The sequence below is a fragment of the Xiphophorus maculatus genome, chromosome 12, assembly GCF_002775205.1.
Source record: "Xiphophorus maculatus strain JP 163 A chromosome 12, X_maculatus-5.0-male, whole genome shotgun sequence".
In the NCBI taxonomy this organism is placed as follows: domain Eukaryota; kingdom Metazoa; phylum Chordata; class Actinopteri; order Cyprinodontiformes; family Poeciliidae; genus Xiphophorus; species Xiphophorus maculatus.
Genome location: NC_036454.1, coordinates 27015466 through 27037961, shown reverse-complemented (window position 1 = coordinate 27037961; position 22496 = coordinate 27015466). Strand labels below are relative to the sequence as shown.

The following is a 22496-nucleotide window of genomic DNA, read 5'->3' as shown; positions in this document are numbered from 1 at the left end:
GTGAGTACGGGTTGGTGACTTCTTTTATACCGAGCTGCAAAATTACAGTGATCTAAAGAAAACATCACAGAACAACAAAGAGAGTACTTCATAAACATTTCACAGAACGTACCGATCAAATCTATCGAAAACTTTGTTGGGTTTTTTTTTTGTTTTGTTTTTCATGGTAGGCTTTTTGAGTCGGAGGATGACTTTAGCAATCACTTTATTTAATAAAATCAAGACAACACAATAGTTAAAGCATCGGGGAGAGTCATTTCAGCACATGTCGGGGCATTCCGGGTTTTGGGTTTCTTTCCACTTCGAACGTATTTACAGAAATACAAACCGGGTGTATCAAATGCGACCAAATTAGAAGAGCTTAGTAAATGTTACCAAAAAAAAAAAAAAAAAAAAAAAAACATAAATAACATCCATCACCTGTCCGTTTTCGCTGCACAGGCCGATTTGCAGCTTGAAATGTGCTTATCCAACCGTGTCCAGTGAAAACAGGACTGATTTTCAAACGGGAGCACAACAATCCACCACACCGGCAGGCGTGGGGGTCGGAGACAGCATCTGCAACTGTAAACATTCAAATCTTCGCCGACATTGGACCTCAGTTATCAAATCCTACTCCTGACGTAAAAAGAAAAAAAAAAAAGTTTGCAGTGCCTCTTTTGTCTGGATGTGCGTGTAAAAAAAAAGAAAAAAAAAGCCAAAGATTCCCTGCTTTAATGTACCCAGCCCTTCATTAAAAATTAAAAGTCATCCCTTCCTGCTTATGCAACAGTTCTGTGCTGCTTAAATGTGGCTCGATGTGCTTTTGTTTTAAAAAAGTGTAGGTTAACAAAAAAGACTATGCGCCATTGTGACTTTTTGCCAGTTGTGACGGGTAATACAATCACTGACAATGTGTCAGAAATGCAGTCGTTCAGAGAAATGTAAACGCTCTAAAGTGCTCCAATCCTGAAAATCTGAATGCAAATTCAACTGGAATCGTAGAGACACATAAAAGAAAATTATAAAGGATATTTTTTTTAGCCCTTGTGGGAATGTAGGCAGGATTTCCATGTTGTCAAAAGAGGCTTCATTAATAGTTGACCAAATTGGTTGGCCTACGGACCCACTATGTTCTAAGAAATGTCACGAATGGATTCGGTTCATTTAAAACCTTGCATGCACTCGGCTCCTTATCTACACCAAACCGTTCAACTGCTATAGCTGGTGATCAAAACAAACAATCTCCATGTCCATACACAGAATTGCTTTTTTTTTTTCTTGTGTAAAATCAGCCCAAAGTTAGAAAAATGCAACGCAGGGATCGATTAGTTACAACACTGAAATATATGCAGATTAACATTCAGTAGTTTGTAATCTTACGTGTAGCGTATAAACAACAGGTTACATCAGATGTAAGGACTACACGTGTTGGTACTTAGGAAAAATGGCATCTTAACCATGAAGGTTTATGTACAGTAAATACAGTTAAATTATAACCTAAACAGTATGTTGTAAATAAATAAATATTAATCATTTGCATGATTGTTGAATAATGGTGGGAATTTCAGTGTGTGCTTCCTTTAGAGTTCTCTAAGTGCATGTTAAGCATCGTTTATGAAAACAGTTTTAAGCTGCCCCCTTTTGTTCTATTTTCAAGCTCAGAAAATACCCCCAGCCGGAGTTCAGTGATCTATTCTGTCTTGGTATATCGCAGCATTTCTCAATTCCGGTCCTCACGCCCCCCTGCCCTGCATGTTTTAGGTGTTTCCCTTCTGCCACACACCTGGATTGAATCGGTGGTTGATTAACAGGCTTCTGCAGCACTTGATGGCCATTTGAATCAGCGGTTCTGGAATAGAGGCACATCTAAAACATGCAGAGCAGACGGGCCTGAGGACTGGAATTGAGAAGAGCTGGTATATCCTGTTCACTTTGTGTTAATGCCTAAAACAAAAACAACATCTGCATGCCGTAATTCTGCAACAGTTCTGTTCGGTTTTTCTCTTGAAGCTCCCTGGCTGCAACCCTTACACAAACAGAAATCTCGGATGCCAAAAGCCGCGTCTAGGAGTTACCATTGCAATGGGCTGTTTGACATCATTTTATCATTTCAAAATGTTTCCTTTGAGATGTGTGTACTTTCTCGTTATCGGGCTCACTCTGCTCTTTGACTTTTAAACAGCGGAGCAGACACCTCTGTTGAAGCGCTTCATCGTTTCGAAGACATATATCCCTTGAATTCAAATTTCATTTACAATTACACCCACTTTTCGATCCGTTCATACGGATCAAAAAGTAACCAGTCTGTGTAAACAGGATAACGCATAACTTAAAGGAAATATGAAGCTTTGAAATAAACACTAATGACTCATCGACGTGTAGGAAAACTTTAGGTACAACAAGACCTCTTAAGTATGTTACCCAAATGATAAAATGTTTAAAACTGACAGGGTTTGGGTGAAGTGTTCTACGTGTAGGCAATAAAATAAGACCATACGGATTTACTACGATGCTTGACGGCTCCACAGGTGAAAAGGCAGTTGATAAGAGAGGCCCAATGTCTGGTTATCTGCAGAGTAGAGTCATGAGTAATACTGTGAGAGCCGGAGAATATGTACACAGTGAACATGAAAAGCTGGTCTCTAGGCAGAGAAAGAACCGCTCCCCAATCATACAGACACTAAACTCCAACGGTCTCTCACTCAAAAATAATGGTTTCTCACTCGCAACTATTTCCCCTCCCTGTCCTCTAAGCGGCCCGGGGTAAAAATGTAATCCAAAGCTTGTCTCTCGGCAGCAGCCACGTTGGGATGCCACAGGTCCACCATGAACACCACCCTGGGGCCATCCTCTGGGTTGCCTACGCAAACAACCACATTTCAAAGAAAGAAAGAAAGAAAAAAAAAAAAGTGACTGACTTTGTTTGGAAGATGTTCTCCGTTTCTTACATCAGACTGTGTCGGTTTTAATCCCCTCTTACCGTCATGGAAAGCCCTGTGGAGGAAGGAGTCGTCAAAAAGCAGGCAGCTGCCCTCAGACCAGCACTGTGGCTCTCCACCAACAACGAGCTCACAGGATGGAGGCACTCTGAGACCTGGCAGAGAAGAAAATAACAGCTTTATCCATGCGTCAAGTGTAAAATTAGAAAAATGCTTTTCGTTGCCATCCAACGTCCATCCATAGTCTCTGTATCCTTACAGGGTGCTGTTGTAAAGGATATTCCTTCACGAGAATAAACATGTGCACCAATAGTCATATCAGAGAGTACAGATGGAAATAAAACCAGAGCTCAGGTGCAGAGAGCACAATAATGACGTTTGGCACATTTCACCCATCCGCCTCCATTACTCAAGAGAATTGAGTCTGAAGAAGAACAGCACACTTTAAGGATACAGACGCTAAGGACTGAAGTTAGATTTACAATGTTGACCTTTTTCTCTTTTTATATATGCTTATAAATGCTGCACTGAGGTTAACACACAGCGAGCCTCTTCAGTTTCAGTTCACTTAACCCTCTTACCCAGGTGGCAGCGCAGCCTGACATTTGTAGGACCGTAATGTTCCGTAATGAGAGCTCCGGGCGTCAGCACAGAGAAGCAGGCATTTCCAAAGACATTGTTGGCGATGAAGGTGCGCAGCTGACCCAGCACCCGCCACGCGCGCGGACATCTCCTGACGTTGAGGACCAAAGGGGTGCCTTGGTTCACCAGGTAGTAAGTCCACCATTGACCGCGAGGAGTGCTGTTAGCCTTCCAGCCCGGTGGGAGGGAAGAGCCGCTGCGGGCCGGGGGTTGGTGATAGATGCTCTCAAACTCGGCCAGAAGGGCGGGGAAGCTCTGCTCTAGCAGCTCCACATCGTGTCTCTGCACTTCTCTGGAGAAGAACGGTGCCGAATGCAGGTCGGGAAGGAAGAAGACCTCAGGCCGCTGGATAGTTGGCCGGCTGTTGAGGTACCGGCCTTGGTCGCGGACTCCTTTGTGCACGCGGCCCATACCGGACCAGGTGTAGCGCTTGGCGTATTCTTGGAGGCTGTGGTAGAGCCTCTGGTTCAGGCTCTCGCCGGCGCTGGTGCATCGGAAGCACTCGGACGACTGGCAGAAGGCGAAGCCGTTCTGCTCTTCCAGGAGTGACCCGTGCTTCCCTTTGCCCCTGCCCCGACAGTCTGAGCTCATGAAACCCCCGACGACCCCTCCGATCCGGCTGGTCCCGCTCAGGTACCTCCCTCGCAAGGGGCTGGTGCCGTGCTCGCGGCCCACTCTGTAGCAGTACCACATGAACAGCAGCAGCACGCACATGGCTATGGCGAACGCACAGATCTCGCATTCCCTCACAGACTGCATCCCGCCAGCCACCATCTCCCTCACGCTCTCCAGCGACCACTCCATCTCAGCTCGCCACTGGGCTGCTGAACCCAAAAGAAGTACAAAGTGCTGATGAAGGATCAGTTAATGCGTCTTTTCTTGATTGTGACTGAAGGGGGCCTTAAACCACACGCTTGCTGTTATGGAGTCTAGTGTCAAGCGGCTCTTGTGGCCGCCTCCGATGTAAACAGTCTGCTGATTGGACGTGACGCTCTCGCTCTTCAGGTCTAGCATTTCAGCGCTCTGCGGTGAGGGTAGGTTTCTGCTTGCATGGTGTCGGGCCGTGAAGTGTTTCCGCGACTCCCTCGCGCCTCTCTCTCCGACAAATGCAGACAGACACCTGGCCTAGGGTTGTCTCTTCTCTGCAAAACAAAGACAGAAGGGGAGGAAGGGAGACAAAAGAGAACAGGGTGTAACATTTCACAGCGTTGGAGTGCGCTGAGAGGGCAGGGATTGGTTGCCGGTGTTAAGGTATATGGATTTTGTTTGAGTTAGGGATTCAAACCCGAAGGTTTCGCTTTATCCTACGGTTTCTGAGAGGTTAGAGAAGATACAGGCGTGAACAGAGTTTTCTCCTGCTGTACAAAACACAGAGTAGAGTAGCGCTGCCCCTCCCGAACCTGCTGCTGCACACTGCAAATTATCTGCGTGAGAGAAGTCATCTGCATTAGAAGTATTTCCTGGTGTTAAAAACAAGACACATCACAGCAGAGAAGCTGCAAGCCACATGTTAGTTAAAACTGCATATATTTTTTTATTAAAAATATGTTTTTCACTGTCACCATGTCTTGACAGTATGTTAGGAGACAGATAAACTGTGAAAAGATCAGTTTCCTCCATCTCCGTCCTGAGCTACTGCTGTCATCAGAAAGAAATGCACCTCCTGACCAAAAACAACCAATCAGAGCCAGGAGGAAGGTTTTAGCGCCGTCACTCAATCTCATGTACTCGCTCCTAAACGTGCTAATGGCAGAGAAACAACTCACAGGTAAACCGTTCATCCAGCATTATCGGTAGCTATGCTAACTAGATTTAGCATTCACAACAGGATCTGCTGACGGGGAAAAGCTGTAGCGGTAGCAGAGTGCGAAGGGGGTGAGGGTGAAAGGGGATGAGCAGCACCACACAAGATTGTGATTGACAGCTGTAAGACCTGCCTCTGGGCTCTGACTGGTTTTCTCTAGTTATCACTGGGAGAAGATAGAGGGGCTTCATTCTTTCCACAGGTAGTGATGGACGATTCAAGAGTTTGGAATCTGCTGACCTTCCCTTGATTGGCTCTGATTGGTAATTGGCATATTAAATACTGAAAAAAAACAAACATATTTTTTGCCTTTTCATTACATGCATCGCCCTCCGTCTTCAGTCAATCAACAACATGCACCTTGCGTGACTTTTTTTTAGTTTAGTAACGTACAGATAGGGGTTAGGGCCAAGTGCTCTGATGCACAAGTGGATTTAATCTTTGAATTGATTAACTATTAGTTCGATTCAAAACTACTAACTCTGTCAAAGAAACTAAAACATAGATATTTTTTGATTTTACAGTCCCTAGAGAAAAAGTTTGAATAATCCCAATCAGCAGGCAAGGGGAAATCGGTATCGGCCAAGAAATGTCTGATCGCTTCATCTCTAATTGACGTTTGTTTCGCAGTTTGTTTTTTTTGTCTAGATACTGTGAAAGTGTGGCATTCATTTAACCTACAGGTTACCACACCATGAACATCTTACACTGACCAAGGCCTACTGCTGAGACCAACAGGAGAAACCCATTGTGCGTTGCTGTGATTCTGGCATAAGTACGCCATATGTAACACGTGTCTCTTTATACTAGCAAAGAGCCGTCTTGATTCACTGCATGTAATAAACACCTGCTGGACTTGAACATGACTGCACACCACACACACACCCACACACATATCCAGCCCTCCACACACACTTCCTCTGTACTGCACTTTATAAAGCCATGAGTCATGGGTACATTGCTGCATTTAAAACAAATCTCTCCCTTTCCTGTGATTGAGCGCCACACACAAAACACACAATTATGTAAACATAAACATAGTTGAAACCCACCCACAGTTATAATTGGCATTCATAGGTTGCTCAGCAGGAGCTGCATAAATGCCTCCTGGGGGAAGAGGAGGGTGTGTGTGTGTGTGTGTGTGTTGGGGGTGGGTGGGTTTTAGTATCAAAAGAAGGCTGTATTACATGAGTGTGATTATATAATGCTAATGGACCAGCAGCAGCAGCAGCAGCAGGAACCACAAGGCGAGGAGTGCAATGCGTCAGCTGTGATCACTCCACGGTGAGCTCTCACCAAAAATGGTCCGGTTCTCCTGCTCCAGCAGATCCTCCCCTCCATCCTGCCTGACAGCATCAAGACGCCCCCACGCCCCACACACACACCTCAGCAGCAGCTCCTGTTGTGATCCACGGCAAGCACACCCACACACGCTCTCATGACCCCTTTTGTTTAAAAGCCATCAGAGTGGAAGAGTTGCAGCCATCAGCTGCCATTCAAACTAACGACCAAAAGACACAACGCGGGAGCGACCACTGGTAAACAAGCCGATCGCAAGAACAGAGCCCCACGCTTCCCCGTGTCTGATGCTGCCCGGTGCTGCGCTGGCTTTTTTTTTTTTTTTTTTTTTTTTTTTTTTGTGCATCCATACCTACTCAGCATGCGTGGCCGAGGCCGCCCGGCGGAGAGCGGAGGCGCGCAGGTGTTTCTCCAGGCGACGCTGCGCACCACTGCAGTGCACACGGCAGACGGGGATCGCTCAGCAACATCACAGGAAACCGCTCCAAATCACACAAAGACGGACGGAGCTCGCCACCATTGCATGGAGGGGAGAGGGAGAAAATGGAGAAGAAGAAAAACAATAATAATAATAATAATAATAATAATATTAATGTGTGTATCGGAAGAGGTCGCACCGACGGGCGGAATCCCTGTCAGAAGCGAACAGAGAGTGTCGGAAATGCCTTCAGAAAATATAGATGTAAATACTGACGTTTCTCTGGGGAAGACACCCAGAGTCAATCATGTTGGGGAGTATCACCATCTGGTTCCGCTTGTTCCTTTCAAAATAAAGCCCTGTAAAAAAATAAAAAAAATAATCATACCCCTTTCAAAGTTTTTCAAGCACACGTTTTTCAGGTCATCTAATTATAATCACGTAGAGATGTAGGGATGATCATTTATTTTCAATCGATGCAAAAAGTCGTGTGATACGATCCAGCACATATTGCTCCCAATCTGCCTCAAATGGTTTTACTTTGAAAGTAAACTTTGCCCACTTCCGATTGTGCACTAGTTATCTCTTCCGCATATCGCCTGCCTTTCTGTTTGTACTGCAGACAGCATTTCCCAGGATGCTCCGCGTCCTCCCAGGTTTTCATCACGGCAGTCGTTACGGTGGGGTGAGGGGACAGTTCGTTGCAAAGCTGGACCCCTGAAAAGGGCAGAGAGAGCTAAAGGCTTTCCTACACTCAAATAACTTATATAAAAATATAAAAAGAGTTTCCACGCAAGTTCTTTTTTCAGTACTAAACAACTGTTAATTTGCTTACAGATGGGAAAACATTTTATTACAGTGAATTATTAAGGCTTTCCCTTTACACCCTATTCTGAATTTTACAAGGAGCCAATGAGAAGAGGCTGGAAATCTAGAAATTTTATATTTTGTTATGTTATGTTACGTTACGTTACGTTATGACCACAAATGTATGAATTTCAGTGGTAGTAGTAGTATTGTTTTGGTTGGAGTGTTTTGTACTTTGCTCGTCCTGTTCCTCTTGTGTGCTGCCTCTGATATTCTAGAAACACAACACATTAAAGATCTGCTTTTATTGTATCAACCTTCCAGACCTCTCAGGTCTTCCGGTTCTGGTTCTGCTCTGCATCTCCAGAACCAGAACCAAACGAGGAGAAGCAGCTTTCAGCATCTATATGCACCACAAATTTGGAACAAACTTCCAGAAAACTGTAAAACAGCTGAAACACTGACTTCCTTTAAATCTCTACTAAAAACCCACCTGTTTAGAATTATATTTGAAATGTAATCAATTACAAATTTACTGATGGAACTTGACTTAATGCTGTGTTTTGATTGTTGATTCAATGTTGCATTGTGTTTCTGTGTTTGTAATGATGTAAAGCACTTTGAAATGCCTGCCTTGTATAGCACAAATGAAATTTGTGCTATACAAATAAAATTTGATTGATTGATTGATAGAAAGTCCTGTCTGTCTTCCCTCCTTGTTATTCGGCAACAATTCTAATTTCTGCTTTCGTACATTCAGCCTGGTTTGCCTCATTAAAAACCTGTCTAGATCTTAGTTATTTGTAGCTCAAGATTCTTCAGCCTCCTCCCCCTCAGGCAGTACTTGTGTTAGTGCCTCCAATCGCATTAACGCAAGTACTAAAATTACCATTAAATCCCCAACCTGCTTTTCGATATGTTTGTCGACTAGACGGACTGGAACTAGATCCCGGATGACTTAGCACTTAAAACAGGGTTTCGTGTTTGACTGGAATACTTTGTCTGATTTTCAACCAAAAAGTTAAATAAGTGAAAAAGTGGCTTAAGAAGAATAACTTGCCATAGCTGAGGCTATGTTAGCCTACAGCTATTGCTGCTGTAGCCTCTAACTATAGCAGCAATAGCTGTGGGCTATTTAGACTCTTGCTCAAAATGGTGATCTGTGAAAAACAGCGAGTCTTCTTCTATTGTTTTTTCTCCAACCCAACAAGCCTGACTTCACATTCTTTGACCTTCTGCCCCAACAGCATCAACCTGTCACAGTTTTTACAGCCTGCAGAGGAGAGCAGGTTAATAAGATGGATGGTGTGAATGGTTTGCATACCGTTTTCAACAAAACTAACACCTCCTTTAAGTGCCCTGGTAAAGATATCATCAAGTCTAGTTAATTTGCATAGTACATTTCAGAAACAAGGCAGCTTAAAGTGTTTCACATCATAAAAAAAACACATTACAGGAAGCGATTATAGAACAAACAATAGACATTAGATGTCAAATCGCTGTGAATGATCATAATCAGGTATGAATCCAATAATGTTCCTGTCATTAAAGGCAAATCTAAACACGTGGGGTTTTAGATTTGACTTAAAGGAACTCGGTGTTTCGGCAGGTTCGCAGTTTTCTGCTAAGAACATCAATGGCAGCAACATTGCAAATGTATCTTTGCAAACAAACACAAACTACTGGCAAGATTTAGTTTTGTTTGTTAACGATTTCTGCTCACTACACTGATTAGAAGACAATAATAAACAGGAAAATTGTGACAGGAAATTTGCTACCATACATAAAAAATACATGCGTGTATACTAGGTATGCCATACACATGGCATACATATAAACTGTTGACTTGACGTGGCTGTCATGAATAAATTAATCGGTGAAAACAGTAATTTGTCCATTTTACATTTGTACACTTATAAGTTGTTTTTATGTTCGATTTAAAACTTTTCCCAGAAGTTAAGGTATTTTTCTTTTACGGTAAAACTTTGATTTAACCATAAAATCAATAATGGCAATGCCCACGCCACCGACGTTTTGCCATAGAATTATTATTATTATTTTTTTATTATTATTATTTTTTTTAAATTCCAGCCAACGTTCAAATGATGTTGCGTTAAATCAAGCCGGGTCTGGATCGGTTCATATTTGACTCGCAGTTTGAGAAATAACCCAACTGGTTTCTTCTTCTTTTCTTCTTCTTTTTTCAACCCAGTAGTTTGTGTGTGTGTGTGTGTGCGTGGGTGTGTGTGTGTGTGTGTGTTCAACGGATTTTTGCCTCCAGTTACATTTCCGCATATTTGCACCAAACAAAACTATAACCACAACTAGGAAACTTTAAGGAAGCGGGAAAAAAAATTGGCATTGATCCCCTGGGTTGTTACTATAACCTTATCTTTTTCTGCAGCGCTTCCTTGTGCTGCGCACCGGGATGTGGAGAGGGGCCCAGCGGGGCCCGCCTCCTCTGGTCCGACCAGGTGCGCAGCCCTTCACTCCCGCAGATCGCTGGATTCTCCAGCCTGGTGCACAGCGAGAGCAGCGAGGCATGGCGAGATCCAAGGCCAGGGTGTACACTTGTTGCGCGCTGCTTGTTGTTGTTGTGATCGCCATCATCGTGATCATAACTGTCACTACGAGACGCAGGTGCGCGGACGACACTTTCTCGAAAGCTGCCGTAGCCGCAGACGCGAGGAAATGCTCAGAGATTGGAAGGTGAGTGACGGTGAACACTTTTCTCCTCATTAGTCATTGGAAAACAGTACTGCACACATCTGCTTTGCTTATCACCGCCTTCCCGGAAAAAGTTGCCACGGATGACATCCTGATGTTTATCCTTACAGGTTATTTGAGCTCTGCTGCACCTAGAAGCGCATTTGTGGTGTGTAAAAGTTTTAAACTCAGTCAGAATCGGAACAAACGTGTTTGAGAGGATTGTTTTGTCGCGTGCAGTTAATTTACGATGGAGCTCGGCTCGGCTCGGTTCGGCTCGGCACGGCACGGCACGGCACGGCTCGGCAAACACCTACGCATATGGAAAGCAATAACATCTGGCACGCAGCAGTAACACCGGCCTGAATTTTCCAGGGACATGCTGCGACGAGGCGGCTCGGCGGTAGATGGCGCCATCGCCGCGCTTCTGTGCACCGGCATCATGAACCCGCAGAGCGCGGGGATCGGAGGGGGGGCCATTTTCACCGTGATGGACAGATCTGGTGAGGAAATGTCTACATGTAGCCAAACGCGTGTTGTTGATGTAATGACGAAGACTGATAATTACCGATTCCGTGAATATATTGTTAAAGGTCAAGTGAAGATCATCAACTCCAGGGAGACCGCGCCGTCAAAGGTGGACCCTGATCTGCTGAAGTCCTGCCCATTAAACCGGTCAGGTAGGTAGACAAACTGCTGAATGCGCTTCCTTATCTGCAGAGGGCATATTTCTTGTTTTATCTCTCTTTCCCACTCTATGTGTTATCAGCTCTCTTGCAGGCCTCGGTGATCTTGAGGAATTCGGTGTGATGTGAAAACATTTGCTCAAAGGGAAAGCTTATTTTTGTTGTTTCGTTTATTTTTATTTTTCTGGACCTGCAGTAATACTTCATGCATGGTGACTTGAAAGAGACTGTTGCGTGTTTCATGTGAATTTCATGCCACACATAAACACAGAGTCTCTCTGTTAAAGTCATTTTCACTTCTTTTTTTTTTTTTAGAATTATCTTTTTTTTTTGTCTGTTTTTGTGAGACCAAAAAAAAGTTTGGCACTTTTCAAAGGCAGCATGATAAATTACAATAATATCAAACGCAACCAAAAAGTACGTAATGACAAAAAACACCTTATAAAAGTCACTGTAGATTTCAATTGGAAGTGCAGTCTGCTACGTTGGAGAGCAGAGCTTATTATTGGTCTTCTGCTGTGTTAAAACTGAAAGGTGTGACACACATTTGCCATCAGAGATACGCCGCCCGACTCATTAGAATGGCCTATTCAAAGTCCAAAGTGGATTTAGAATCTGCTGGGACTTGGGAAATTGATGTTCACAGACGCTTGTGTAGTGGATCTAGAAATTAATGTGTTACTAAAACAGACACCCCCATTCATTATTTTAAGATGATTAGAACAACTGTCTAACATTAGCTGACTCATGTCAATGACTACCTAGTCAGTAGAGGGCGCTACTGTGAGTGAATGAACAAACGAGGAAACTTCTATAGTCTCTGCCCGCGCATGCGCAGTTAAGAATAAACCGCTGCCAGCAGAGCAAGGCACAACGTATTAACGTGTCTGTTCCTCATCATTCACAGGTACTATTTATAACTATTCTTAAACATTCTTAAAGATGTTGAAAGTAATGTGAACTGTCTGTGACATTATAGTAACATTTTGAGAGAACTTGATCCGGGTTCTGATAAGTATTTGTTTTGTCGAGTCGAATAATGGCTACCGTTAGTAGTTCTTTAACGGCTTGATTACAGAGAACATGGGATGTACAGATGTGCGTGTGAAAGAGAACATCGTATTCGTTTACGTTTACTTTTTTGTATCTAAGCCAATGGCTGAAGGTATGAATGGGCATTAGAGTTATTACTGTCTTTGGTGATGGGAAGTTATTATTTTGATGAACATTAAGTTTATTTTGCAATGAACGACATATACACTCAGAGACAGACACACGTAATGGGTTATTAGGTTGCACTTTATTTTATTTTACAAAAGAGTGTTTGTTTGTATTACTCAGGTTATTAATATTGCAAACCAAGAGGTCAATTGTATTTGAGCTGTTTTGAAGTGAAAGACTATGACAGTGTATTTTGACATGAATACTATCCCAATGTTATGATGTTTTGTGATATTGTCAAAGCAAGGATAGTTTGATATTTGTGTTTAAATGGAATGACTGAATGTTTAAGACTGTTGCAGTTAAGAATAAACCGCTGCCAGCAGAGCAAGGCACAACGTATTAACGTGTCTGTTCCTCATCATTCACAGATCCACAGCGCATCCTGCCTGTGCATCGCTTGTGCCGGCCCAGATTCCCCCCTAGGTGTTACCGGCCCCTCTGGGGCCGGTAACACTTGCCGTGTAATCTGAGTGAGCTTGAGATATTTTGCAAAGAAGGAAGGGCAACGATATGAGTCTGTAGAAGGTTACTCAACAAAGAATCGACTCAGGAGGGCTGGCTGTAAACTTTCAACATAAAACAGACGCATCATTTCAATGCTCTGTCACCTAACTTTCTCCAGGCGCAGACACTAAGAAACTTGTGTGTCAGTGGATGAAGGGGATCAAGAAAGCCAGGATGAGAGTTATTGAGTGAAAGGCAGAAGATGTCAATACTAGCAGCGTTTAAAAGCGCTATTTATGACTGACTCAACGTTAAATGCACAGTACAATTCAGAAAAAGAACCGAAGTAAAGTCTCTAATTTCTGCTCTGTGCCCAGTAGCAGCACAATGCAGAAAAGCAGACATATTCTAACTCTGTCCCTTCCTCCATCTCTGCAGGAAGCAAATGGATTGGTGTGCCAGGGGAAATTCGAGGCTACGAATTGGCGCACAAACTTTATGGAAAACTGCCGTGGGCCGCGCTCTTCCAGCCGACCATCAAGCTGGCCAGAGAGGGATTCCCTATTCCTCCGGTCCAAGGATTGTTCATCCCACTCATTAACAATTCGCTGACCGCAAGGTAGAGAGAAACAGACTGTGTCTCTCTCAAGACACAGTCTGGCTCAAAAATATGAGGGATACAGATTTACACGTCTCTCTTCCTCTTCCTCTTCTCAGGAAACTATATTCAGATGAAACTGGGACCCTGCTGAAGACCGGAGACAAGATCAAGTTTGAGAAACTGGCCGACACTTTGGAGCTGATTGCAAACAAAGGAGCGTTCGCCTTCTACACCGGAAGGGTAGCGGAGGATTTAGTCCGTGACGTGCAGCAGGAAGGTATTGCCTTCAGAGTTTCGATTACAAATGAACACGGTACTCACTCAGACTGCCCCAGATCTATCAAACATCAGAGTTTATGTCAGGGGTGTCAAACTCCAGTCCTCAAGGGCCGCTGTCCTGCAGTTTTTAGATATGCCACAGGTACGAAACGCTGGAAGGAAATGGCTTAATTACCTCCTCCTTGTGTAGCTCAGTTCTCCAGAGCCTTGCTAATGACCTAATTATTCTATTCAGGTGTGGTGCAGCAGAGGCACATCTAAAAGTTGCAGGACAGCGGCCCTTGAGGACTGGAGTTTGACACATGTGGTTTATGTGGACTGCTGTGGGTTTTCACGATTTTTGCTTCCGCAAAACAAAGATTGTTGTTTTTCTTTCATTGTTTTTGCCAAGGAGGAAACCTGACGCTGGAAGATTTGGCATCATATAAGGCCACAGTGACCGAGGCGTGGGTTGCCCCAGTGGGAGAGTACCAGATGTACATACCCCCGCCCCCGTCAGGAGGACCGCTCCTCAGCCTCGTCCTCAACATCATGAAAGGTTCCTGCCGGACGCAGACGTCAGAGCTGCGGTTTCTTTTTACTTCTTACTTCCAAAATTGAAACGTGGTAGAAAAAAAAAATCAGGGAACGTTACCTTTCAGGACATTTATCCTTAATTCTTTGACCAATCTTTGAAAGCAATTGCATAGTGACAACTCAGTTTAAATCGACGTATCATGTAAACCTTGTTGAGCTTTTCATTGTGTTATAATGTTATTCCTTCTTCAAAAACATACCTGGAGTGTTGCCTTGATTGACTAATGCATGTTTGAGAAATTCTTGAATTTCCTGTGGCAACCATTGCAAAACACTTGGTGGGACCTAGCTCCGCCTTTGAGGTTCAGCTCCTCCTCAGAGCTGCAGTGTCTAAGCCTCCGCCTCACAGAGCAGCCCTTCCTGCAACTCCCTCGCTCAGCTCCTTCAGACTAGCCAGCAGCAACTAGCAAACACCTGGCGGAACTGCACATCTGCTGAGCTCGTTATAGGAGCTGCTTCTCAGAGCAACACTGGTAACAAAAAAACACAACCTTGTTGAAGGGTTAATAGAGGAGCTACGTTGTGGTGACTTCCTGAAGGAGTTTCAGAAAGACCTGGAGTTTTTAAAGAGACAGTGACCCAATTTCAAGGCGTTAAATCAGGACGTAAAGAAAAGTCATATTTCATATGCGTAGCATTTTTATCCCAACTGAAGGTAACATAGTTACTTAATTGTGCTATAAAATGGAAAAAACACAATACTGTCCCTTTAAGATATATGTCTAAATAAACGACTATCTTGGTTTGCAGAGTATCAGGTGAGGTCGGCCCCTCTTTCTGTTGAGGAAAAGATTCGGTTTTATCACCGCTATGTTGAAGCTTTTAAATTTGCCAACGGACTAAAGAGGCACATTCGGGACCCACGCTTCAAATCAGACAAAGTAAGTATCAAATTAAACACTCAATGTATGGGTTCATAGATTTACAAATAATTACAAATAATTGTTACAGATAATAATTTACAAATAAATAATATTATTTGCAATCTGGATGTTGGAGATGGCACCAAGAAATCAGCTGCTGATCGGAATCAGACGTCTTTTTTTTTTTTTTGCAATCCTGGCCCTGACCAGATGGTCAAAAAGTTGTTAATCCAATTTTTTCTCAACCAGTAAAACACATCATACCATCAATGCAATAAATGTAATAATGATTGCATTTTGGTAACATGACAGCTTTAATAATTTGGTTGTAATATGGATACGTGGATTGAAATCAATTGTGTTTAACGCTAATTTTTCACATACGCAACTGACAAACTGGATAGGATGTGAAGCTCAAATCAGCACTTTTTCCTTTCCTTTCTTCCTATGCATTGTTGTTATTAGTCGTCTTATTCCACCGTAGCCATTATACATGACCGGGTAGACAGAGTTAGTAACCCAGGGTTGACTTTCTTGGTTTGCAGCTAGCTTGTAAGCACTTTTTTAATGTGAGGGGACCTTGTCAAACCTAATCTAAAGATGCTGAACCTGCATTGTAGTAGAGGGACATGGTGGGATGTCAGCAGTGCTTCAAGTGTTTATAGCCGATTACCTTTTAATGGAAGGAAAGCAAGAAGGACATTTCTGGAACCCGTGTGCCGACAGGCTAAAAACGTTTGATGTAATATTATAGAAACCTGCCAAAAAATGTCTAATCGGTGCAGCTCGTTTTTTAAGTAGAGCTTGGATATGGTCCAGTTCCTGAAAACACCGCAAAACAGAATCATAATCTTCCACACTTAATTTGACTGGCAAATTTAAATGACCTTTTCGGCTTTAGCCCGCTGAAGCGGAGTCAATAGTGAGTTGGTCGGAGCAGCGTTTACATCTGGCCCATGTTCCACAGTGACCTGCATTCGCAAACAGGCTATGGAATGTCACTCCTGCTTTTCCTGTTCTCAAACGTCGTAATACAGATCCTGTTGCCCTCCATTTTGATTTGAGTAGGTGTATTTTTAAGTCAGGATCAGTAATATTCTCTATACGTTTTACCTGGTTGATCAGTGAAAATGATCCTCCAAAAAAAATCCCCTCCATCTTTACCAATGATAGATTTCAGATTGCTGGACTGTAAAGTTTTAAAGATTTAAAAAGCAAAATAGCATCAAAAGCCAGATGAGTGAAAATAACCAAATGCATTTTCTTTTATTTATTATTATTTCATTTTTCATCTTGTGTTCTCCTTTACTTTTCACAGATGGCAAAGGAAATAATAGCAGAAAGTTTTGCCAAACACATAGGGAGCCTGATCAGCAGCGACAGGACACACGACAACCAGTATTACAATCTCACCACGTATCTGGACAGTCTGGGCACCACGCACGTGTCCGTTCTGGCCGAAGACGGGTCAGCCGTCGCCGTCACCAGCACCATCAACTACATGTCAGCACCCGATCGCTCCTGCTTTAGTTCCCTGTTTATTTTCACTCTTGTCGTCACGGTGTCTGACTTGCACATGTTCTTAGCAGGTTTGGCTCCAAGGTCTACTCTCCCAGCACTGGGATATTCCTGAACAACCAGCTGTCGGACTTTTGTGGAAGGGTCGATAACGTCTTTCCCGGTAATCAGATTAACCTGACGCATTTTCTTTGTTTACTGTAGCTGGTTGGGAACGATCCTCTGATATGCAACAACTTGTTTCTATGACTACTTGTTTTTGTTCATTATGGTAGCGCTGTGAGTGGAATTGCCTGAATTGTGAGAAAGACAGGTTATCCCTCTTCCCCCCTTTTTTTTAAATCAGCCTCATTCACTTCCTGTGTTTTGGGATGGCTTCTACCGACACTGCAAAAACACAAAATCTCACCAAGTAGTTTTGGTCCAGTGAAAATATCTTAGTGCACTTGAAATAAGACAAAATAACTTTTCAGCAAGATATGAGAGCTTTGTTTTAAGTAAATAATTAATTAGCATTGATTAAAAAAGTACTAGTTTCACTGGCAGATTATTTCACTTTTAACATGGGAAAAATGTCTTGTTATAAGATTAATAATATACCAGTGGAACTTATACTTTTTCATCAGTATTAAGGAATTACTAACTAAAAACAAGCTCTTATATTTTGTTTTGTCTTGTTTCAGGTGTTTGCGCTGGTGACTAGACCAAAACTACTTGATAAGACTTTGTGTTTTTGCAGTGCAGCTTCCTCTCCTGTTATCTATTCGTGTCTAATGGTTTGTTTGGTGTGCAGTTCACACTGTATTGATTTGCATGTCGCTGAAAGCCTTTCAGTATCAGATTACAAACTCATAAAGCTGCTGGCTCTTCTTTTCCTTCTGTTTGTTCCAAATTAAACATGAAAATTGACCCCAAAGCAAAAGAGCCAAAATACTTTGACAGACGAAACCAGTCTGGTAGAAAATATTCTTAATGAACGGTTTATTTCTGCCGTTTGAAAATGATCCCAACAAACCTACATGTGCTTTCAGAGAGCGTCGAAAGCGTGACGGTAATTGTGGCGAAAGGTGTTAACTCATGGTGGCTGAATATGAATGCATCTTACACTTTAAAAAAATTGTGAAAGCCATGCATGCTTCACAATTAGGTTCAAATAAAATGCCAGTGAAGTGCATGGAAATCTGAATATTCAAGAGGGAGGAATAATTGTAAGGCATGTATGTCTGCTACTTTTAATAGCTTAGTGTCTGAGTGTGGAAGAAGAGAAATTTGCATAAATATTCCCCTTATTAATAATAAACTAGAATTTTATAATAAGAGATGCTGAGCACAAGATGAGACTCACCAAAATTAGCTCCACGTCTTTCCCTCTCTGACTCGCTTTTATTCACTGGCGCTCCGTAGAAACCGTTTCCAATCATTCCTCTTGTTCTGCTGACAGTGATCGGTCTGAACTGCAGTTGTCTGTGTCATCATTTGTTGCTTTTGTTGTGTTTCCAGGGGAGCAGCCCCCCTCCTCCATGACCCCCGTTGTGCTGAAGTCAAAGTGGAAGACGCTGGTGATTGGAGCGAGTGGTGGGAGCATGATCACGACGGGGCTGGCCTCGGTACGTGGCCATGGCGACCACACTAAGAGCATTTAGGGTTATCTGACGCTCCTCACTGTTGTCATGTCGTCATGATCGCTGCAGTCGGTGTGTTTTCTTTCTCTTCCAGGCTCTCATCAACCACCTTTGGTTTGGGAAGAGCCTTAAAGAGGCGATTGATACTCCGGTTGTCTATGTTGACTCTGAAAACAAAGTGAAGTTCGAACCCAAGTTTGACGAGGTGATTTGTTTGACAGTCTCAGTCAGAGAACACGCTGCATCGCTCTAACCTCATCCCATTTTCCTCCCTTCTCTTCAGGGTGTCATCAAGGCTCTCAGAGCGTTTGGGCACAAAAACGAAACGGCAAGGAAATTCTACAATGTGGTTAACGCTGTGGAGAAAAAGGACGGCTGCATCTGTGCTGTGTCTGACGACAGGAAACTGGGTGAAGCAGCTGGTTACTGACAAAACCAGTCAGTAACGCTGGTAACGGAGGATGTCCTGAAAATGAGCGAGATCTTCCTGCAGCAGAAGGTGTCTGTTGTTCTTGAACATCACTGAAAGAGAAGCGAAGAAACGGGTTTAATTTGCAGAGCCCCTGCAGAAACACGCCTTCCTGACAGACTGTTGTCGTTACAAGGAAAAGAAAGAAAAAGAAAAAAAAGAGACTTTTCTTTTAGCACTGCAAGTCTGTGCGTGTTTTTCTAAGTGCAAGTCTGGAATGCTTCTTGTTTCCCTTTACATTTCATTGAAACATTTTCAGATTTTCACTGGCAACCCTGATGGGCCTGTGGTCTCTGTCGGCGACACTGGAGGACCGTTGTTTGATGTTGACATATTGCTCTTCATCTCATTTCTGTTAATAGCTCTGGGGAAAAAGTCACAGTGATAATGACCGCTGGCCACACAACCCAGGCCACATTTGTAGAAAGATACCAAAGATACCAAAGATGTATTTTTTAATAACAGTCTTTTATATACATGCATTGACAAACACTGGACTTTCAGAGCAATCGCTGTCCGAATGTATTTGTACTTGATCAGCAGGTCTTTGAGTAAATCCTAAAATGTAACGTGCAAAATAAAAATCTAAAAATCTGTGCATGTATAAATGTAATCAGCATAACTTTTACATATTGGGATTATGGCCAGATTCCACTTTTTCATTGTTCCCTCTGGCAAGTTCAAGATCAGCTCAGATTGAGTTCATGCCATGTTGACCTTTGACAGCAGGTAACATTATAACTCATAACATAAAGGAAGAGACTGATCAATAAGTTAATGTGATCTGTTTTTACAGGTCTACTGGTATATAGCATCGTCACACATAGCGTGAAATATTCCTGTAATTTTTGATGATTATGACTTACAGATGATGAAAACCTAGAATTCAGTCTCATAAAATTAGAATGATGTGAAAAAGGTCATCAGTAGAAACTCATTGTGTCGCAGCCTAATCAGCTATTTAAGATGAGTTCATGGTCAGTCGGACTTTCCTGTTGCGCTGCTTAATGGTTTTACAGGTCCATTGCAGACGAGCTGGGTATGCCAGGTGGATAAGACGTCTGATTTGGCGCAGTTTGAGGCGCTGTGGCGCCGCAAAACAAGAGTGAGCTGCCGCTACCGGCCCGCTAGCTGAGCGGCCCGCCGGGAAACTCCCTGATAGCCCTGTATGGTAGTCCGTCCCTGACACTAATCTCTGGAGGGTTAGAGGTGACACAATGAAATAATAAATATGCCATGAAAAATGCTCAAATTAAATTATCTATTAATAAATTAAATGCATTATAAAATTATTAACATATTGTTAAGTTCTTAAATTCATCAATATGTAATTACATTTTTCATTAAATTAATAAATATGCAATTAAGCAATTAAATGTCCCTTGAAATAATGAGATATACTTTCTTGATAATGGCTTAAAATAATAAAATGTCCCTTTAAAGAAAACGTTGATTTAATAACATTGAATTATTTCACTGTGTATTTATTTCATGACTCGTGAGTACAGTTGTCATGAAATAATTAAAACTGTCAAATTAAGTAAAATAATTACATTTAAATATAGTTTTTAAGTAAAAGTTTTCTTTAAAAGGACATTTTATTATTGAAATCCATTATTTTCAGAGATAGATTTTATTTAGAGATATGTTTGATTATTTAATTGCATATTTTATAATTTTATTGTATAATTAATTATTAATTTAATTTAATAAAGTTAGTAATTTTATGACACATTTAATCAATTAGTGGGAGATTTACATGTAAGTTTATTGATGTCATTGTGTCACCTCTAACCCTCCATAGAACCGGTGTGAGTTTTCCAGAGAAAGGCTGCAACGAGGCGGCTCGGCGGTAGATGGCGCCACTGCTGCGCTTCTTTGCACTGGCATCTTGAATCCGCAGAGCGCGGGGATGGGATGGGTTGGGTTCACTTTCCTCCAACCTACCTGTCTTCATCATGGCGGTGGTGTTAGTGGAGCTGCCAAAATTGTGAGGAAGACGCATATAAACCTTTTTTTAATTGGATAGATTTTTCCCTCTTTGTTTAATCAGACTTTAGCCTCATCCATTTCCTGTGTTTGGGATGGTTTCCACACGGCTTCCCCTTCTATTATCTACTTCGGTTTAATGGTTTGTTAATGGTTAATGGTCTGGTATTAATTTGCCATGTCAGCTGACAGGTTTTCAGGGTCAGATCGCTGCAGTCGGTGTGTTTTCTTTCTCTTCCAGGCTCAAAAACGAAACAGCAAGGAAATTCTACAATGTGGTTAACGCTGTGGAGAAAAAGGACGGCTGCATCTGTGCTGAATCTGACGACAAGAAACTGGGTGAAACAGCTGGTGGTTGACACCACCAGTCAGTAATACTGGTAACGGAGGATGTCCTGAAAATGAGCGAGATCTTCCTGCAGCAGAAGGTGTCTGTTGTTCTTGAACATCACTGAAAGAGAAGCGGAGAAACGGGTTTAATTTGCAGAGCCCCTGCAGAAACACGCCTTCCTGACAGGCTGTATTCCATGTCGTTACAAGGAATATTTTGAATATTTTTGCCCTTTATTAAAGACTGATTGCTGCCATTGTCTCTCAATAATTTCTGATTTTTCACATGTAAATAGGGTTCATCAGTTTGGACAAGGCACCTACCCACACAAGAAATAAGTTTTTTGACATGTTCAACTCTGTGCAGTAAATGTATACATTATAAATTTCCCTTTGTGAAATAAGTGACCAAAGACAAGTGTTACTTTTTCACAATGTTCCAGTTCTTTTTTATACATGTACCTGTTCTGTACTTGCCATGTTAGCAGAGTTTGAGGCTTCCTCCAGCAGTTCTTGTTCTGGTTAGCTGAGCAGCTGCAGGGAGGTGAGAGGTCGAGTCTCTGTTGCTGCAGCGCCGACGCTAGAAGAAGAGCAGCAGCTTGAACAAAAGTGAATGGGTCAGATTTTATGCATTTTGATGCATGCGATTATCTTTGAATAGTAATTTTTGCGGTATTGATTATATTGAAATATCGATTATTTCTGACAACCCTAAACGTGAGGATCTGCTTCAGTCCCGCTCCCAATGAACTGGTTAAACTGGTTTCAGGTATGGCTGCTGCATATCAAACACACATGAAGCTGGTCGTCGCTCCCTTGACAGGCACTTCTTGGTTTTCCTGCTCTGTCGTGCAGACCTTCTTGTGCTCTTGAGGATTTCCTTATTTCCATATTCTAGTTACGGCTTCTACAGAATCCTAATAATATACAAAAATGTTTGTGGCGCTTGGTTTTCATGTATATATATATATATATAAAAAAATAAAACATGCTTCTTAAAATCTGGTTAGTGTTTCTTTCCTTTATCACAATCAAAGCTGCAATTCATACATATTAATTAAACATCCACTTGTTTTCAAGAACGTCTGTGTTGAACTGAAGCGTTGCTTGACTGATTTTGATGATGGAAGTTACAAATACTGACTCCGAATGGCTGGCGCGGGTTCTTTGGTTAATTTCATTTCAGTTATTTTTCAAAAAGTGGCAAAAATTTGATAAAACGTCCTGAGCATCACCAAAAAAAAAAAAAAAAGTTACTGTGTTTGTTTAAGGATTCACAATATTTAGCTCTGAATTCA

At 42.3% G+C, this 22496-nt stretch overlaps 2 protein-coding genes across 4 annotated transcripts; one reads left to right on the top strand and one right to left on the bottom strand.

The window, feature by feature from the left end:
* Nucleotides 1-1816: 1816 nt before the first annotated feature.
* asphd2 (aspartate beta-hydroxylase domain containing 2) lies at nucleotides 1817-18238 on the bottom strand. 2 transcript variants are annotated; one of them, XM_005811139.3, is made up of 5 exons: nucleotides 18134-18238; nucleotides 7019-7443; nucleotides 3503-4705; nucleotides 2963-3076; nucleotides 1817-2842 (listed from the first exon to the last, which is right to left on the bottom strand). In XM_005811139.3, the coding sequence occupies exons 3-5, from the start codon at nucleotides 4365-4367 to the stop codon at nucleotides 2712-2714; spliced, it is 1110 nt and encodes a 369-aa protein (XP_005811196.1). In that variant the 5' UTR covers nucleotides 4368-4705; nucleotides 7019-7443; nucleotides 18134-18238; the 3' UTR covers nucleotides 1817-2711. The 2 variants fall into 2 exon arrangements, with proteins under 2 accessions (XP_005811196.1, XP_023198859.1); XM_023343091.1 differs by having other exon boundaries at nucleotides 7023-7443.
* On the top strand, nucleotides 10151-21357 carry LOC102218226 (glutathione hydrolase 5 proenzyme-like). 2 transcript variants are annotated; one of them, XM_023343089.1, is made up of 13 exons: nucleotides 10151-10600; nucleotides 10973-11100; nucleotides 11191-11277; nucleotides 13390-13570; nucleotides 13669-13829; nucleotides 14223-14369; nucleotides 15158-15288; nucleotides 16589-16773; nucleotides 16860-16951; nucleotides 18289-18395; nucleotides 18505-18615; nucleotides 18694-18759; nucleotides 21147-21357. In XM_023343089.1, the coding sequence occupies exons 1-13, from the start codon at nucleotides 10320-10322 to the stop codon at nucleotides 21225-21227; spliced, it is 1758 nt and encodes a 585-aa protein (XP_023198857.1). In that variant the 5' UTR covers nucleotides 10151-10319; the 3' UTR covers nucleotides 21228-21357. The 2 variants fall into 2 exon arrangements, with proteins under 2 accessions (XP_023198857.1, XP_005811197.2); XM_005811140.3 differs by lacking the exon at nucleotides 21147-21357 and having other exon boundaries at nucleotides 10157-10600; nucleotides 18694-19480.
* Nucleotides 21358-22496: the final 1139 nt, after the last annotated feature.

Coding starts and splice junctions, on each gene's coding strand:
- asphd2 (XM_005811139.3), bottom strand. CDS start 4,367: ATGGAGTGGTCGCTGGAGAGCGTGAGGGAGATGGTGGCTGGCGGGATG. Junction 3,077..3,502: donor CAGGCTGCGCTGCCACCTGG/GTAAGAGGGTTA, acceptor CTTCTCTGCCAG/GTCTCAGAGTGCCTCCATCC. Junction 2,843..2,962: donor CCACAGGGCTTTCCATGACG/GTAAGAGGGGAT, acceptor TTGTTTGCGTAG/GCAACCCAGAGGATGGCCCC.
- LOC102218226 (XM_023343089.1), top strand. CDS start 10,320: ATGTGGAGAGGGGCCCAGCGGGGCCCGCCTCCTCTGGTCCGACCAGGT. Junction 11,101..11,190: donor CACCGTGATGGACAGATCTG/GTGAGGAAATGT, acceptor ATATTGTTAAAG/GTCAAGTGAAGATCATCAAC. Junction 13,571..13,668: donor AACAATTCGCTGACCGCAAG/GTAGAGAGAAAC, acceptor TCCTCTTCTCAG/GAAACTATATTCAGATGAAA.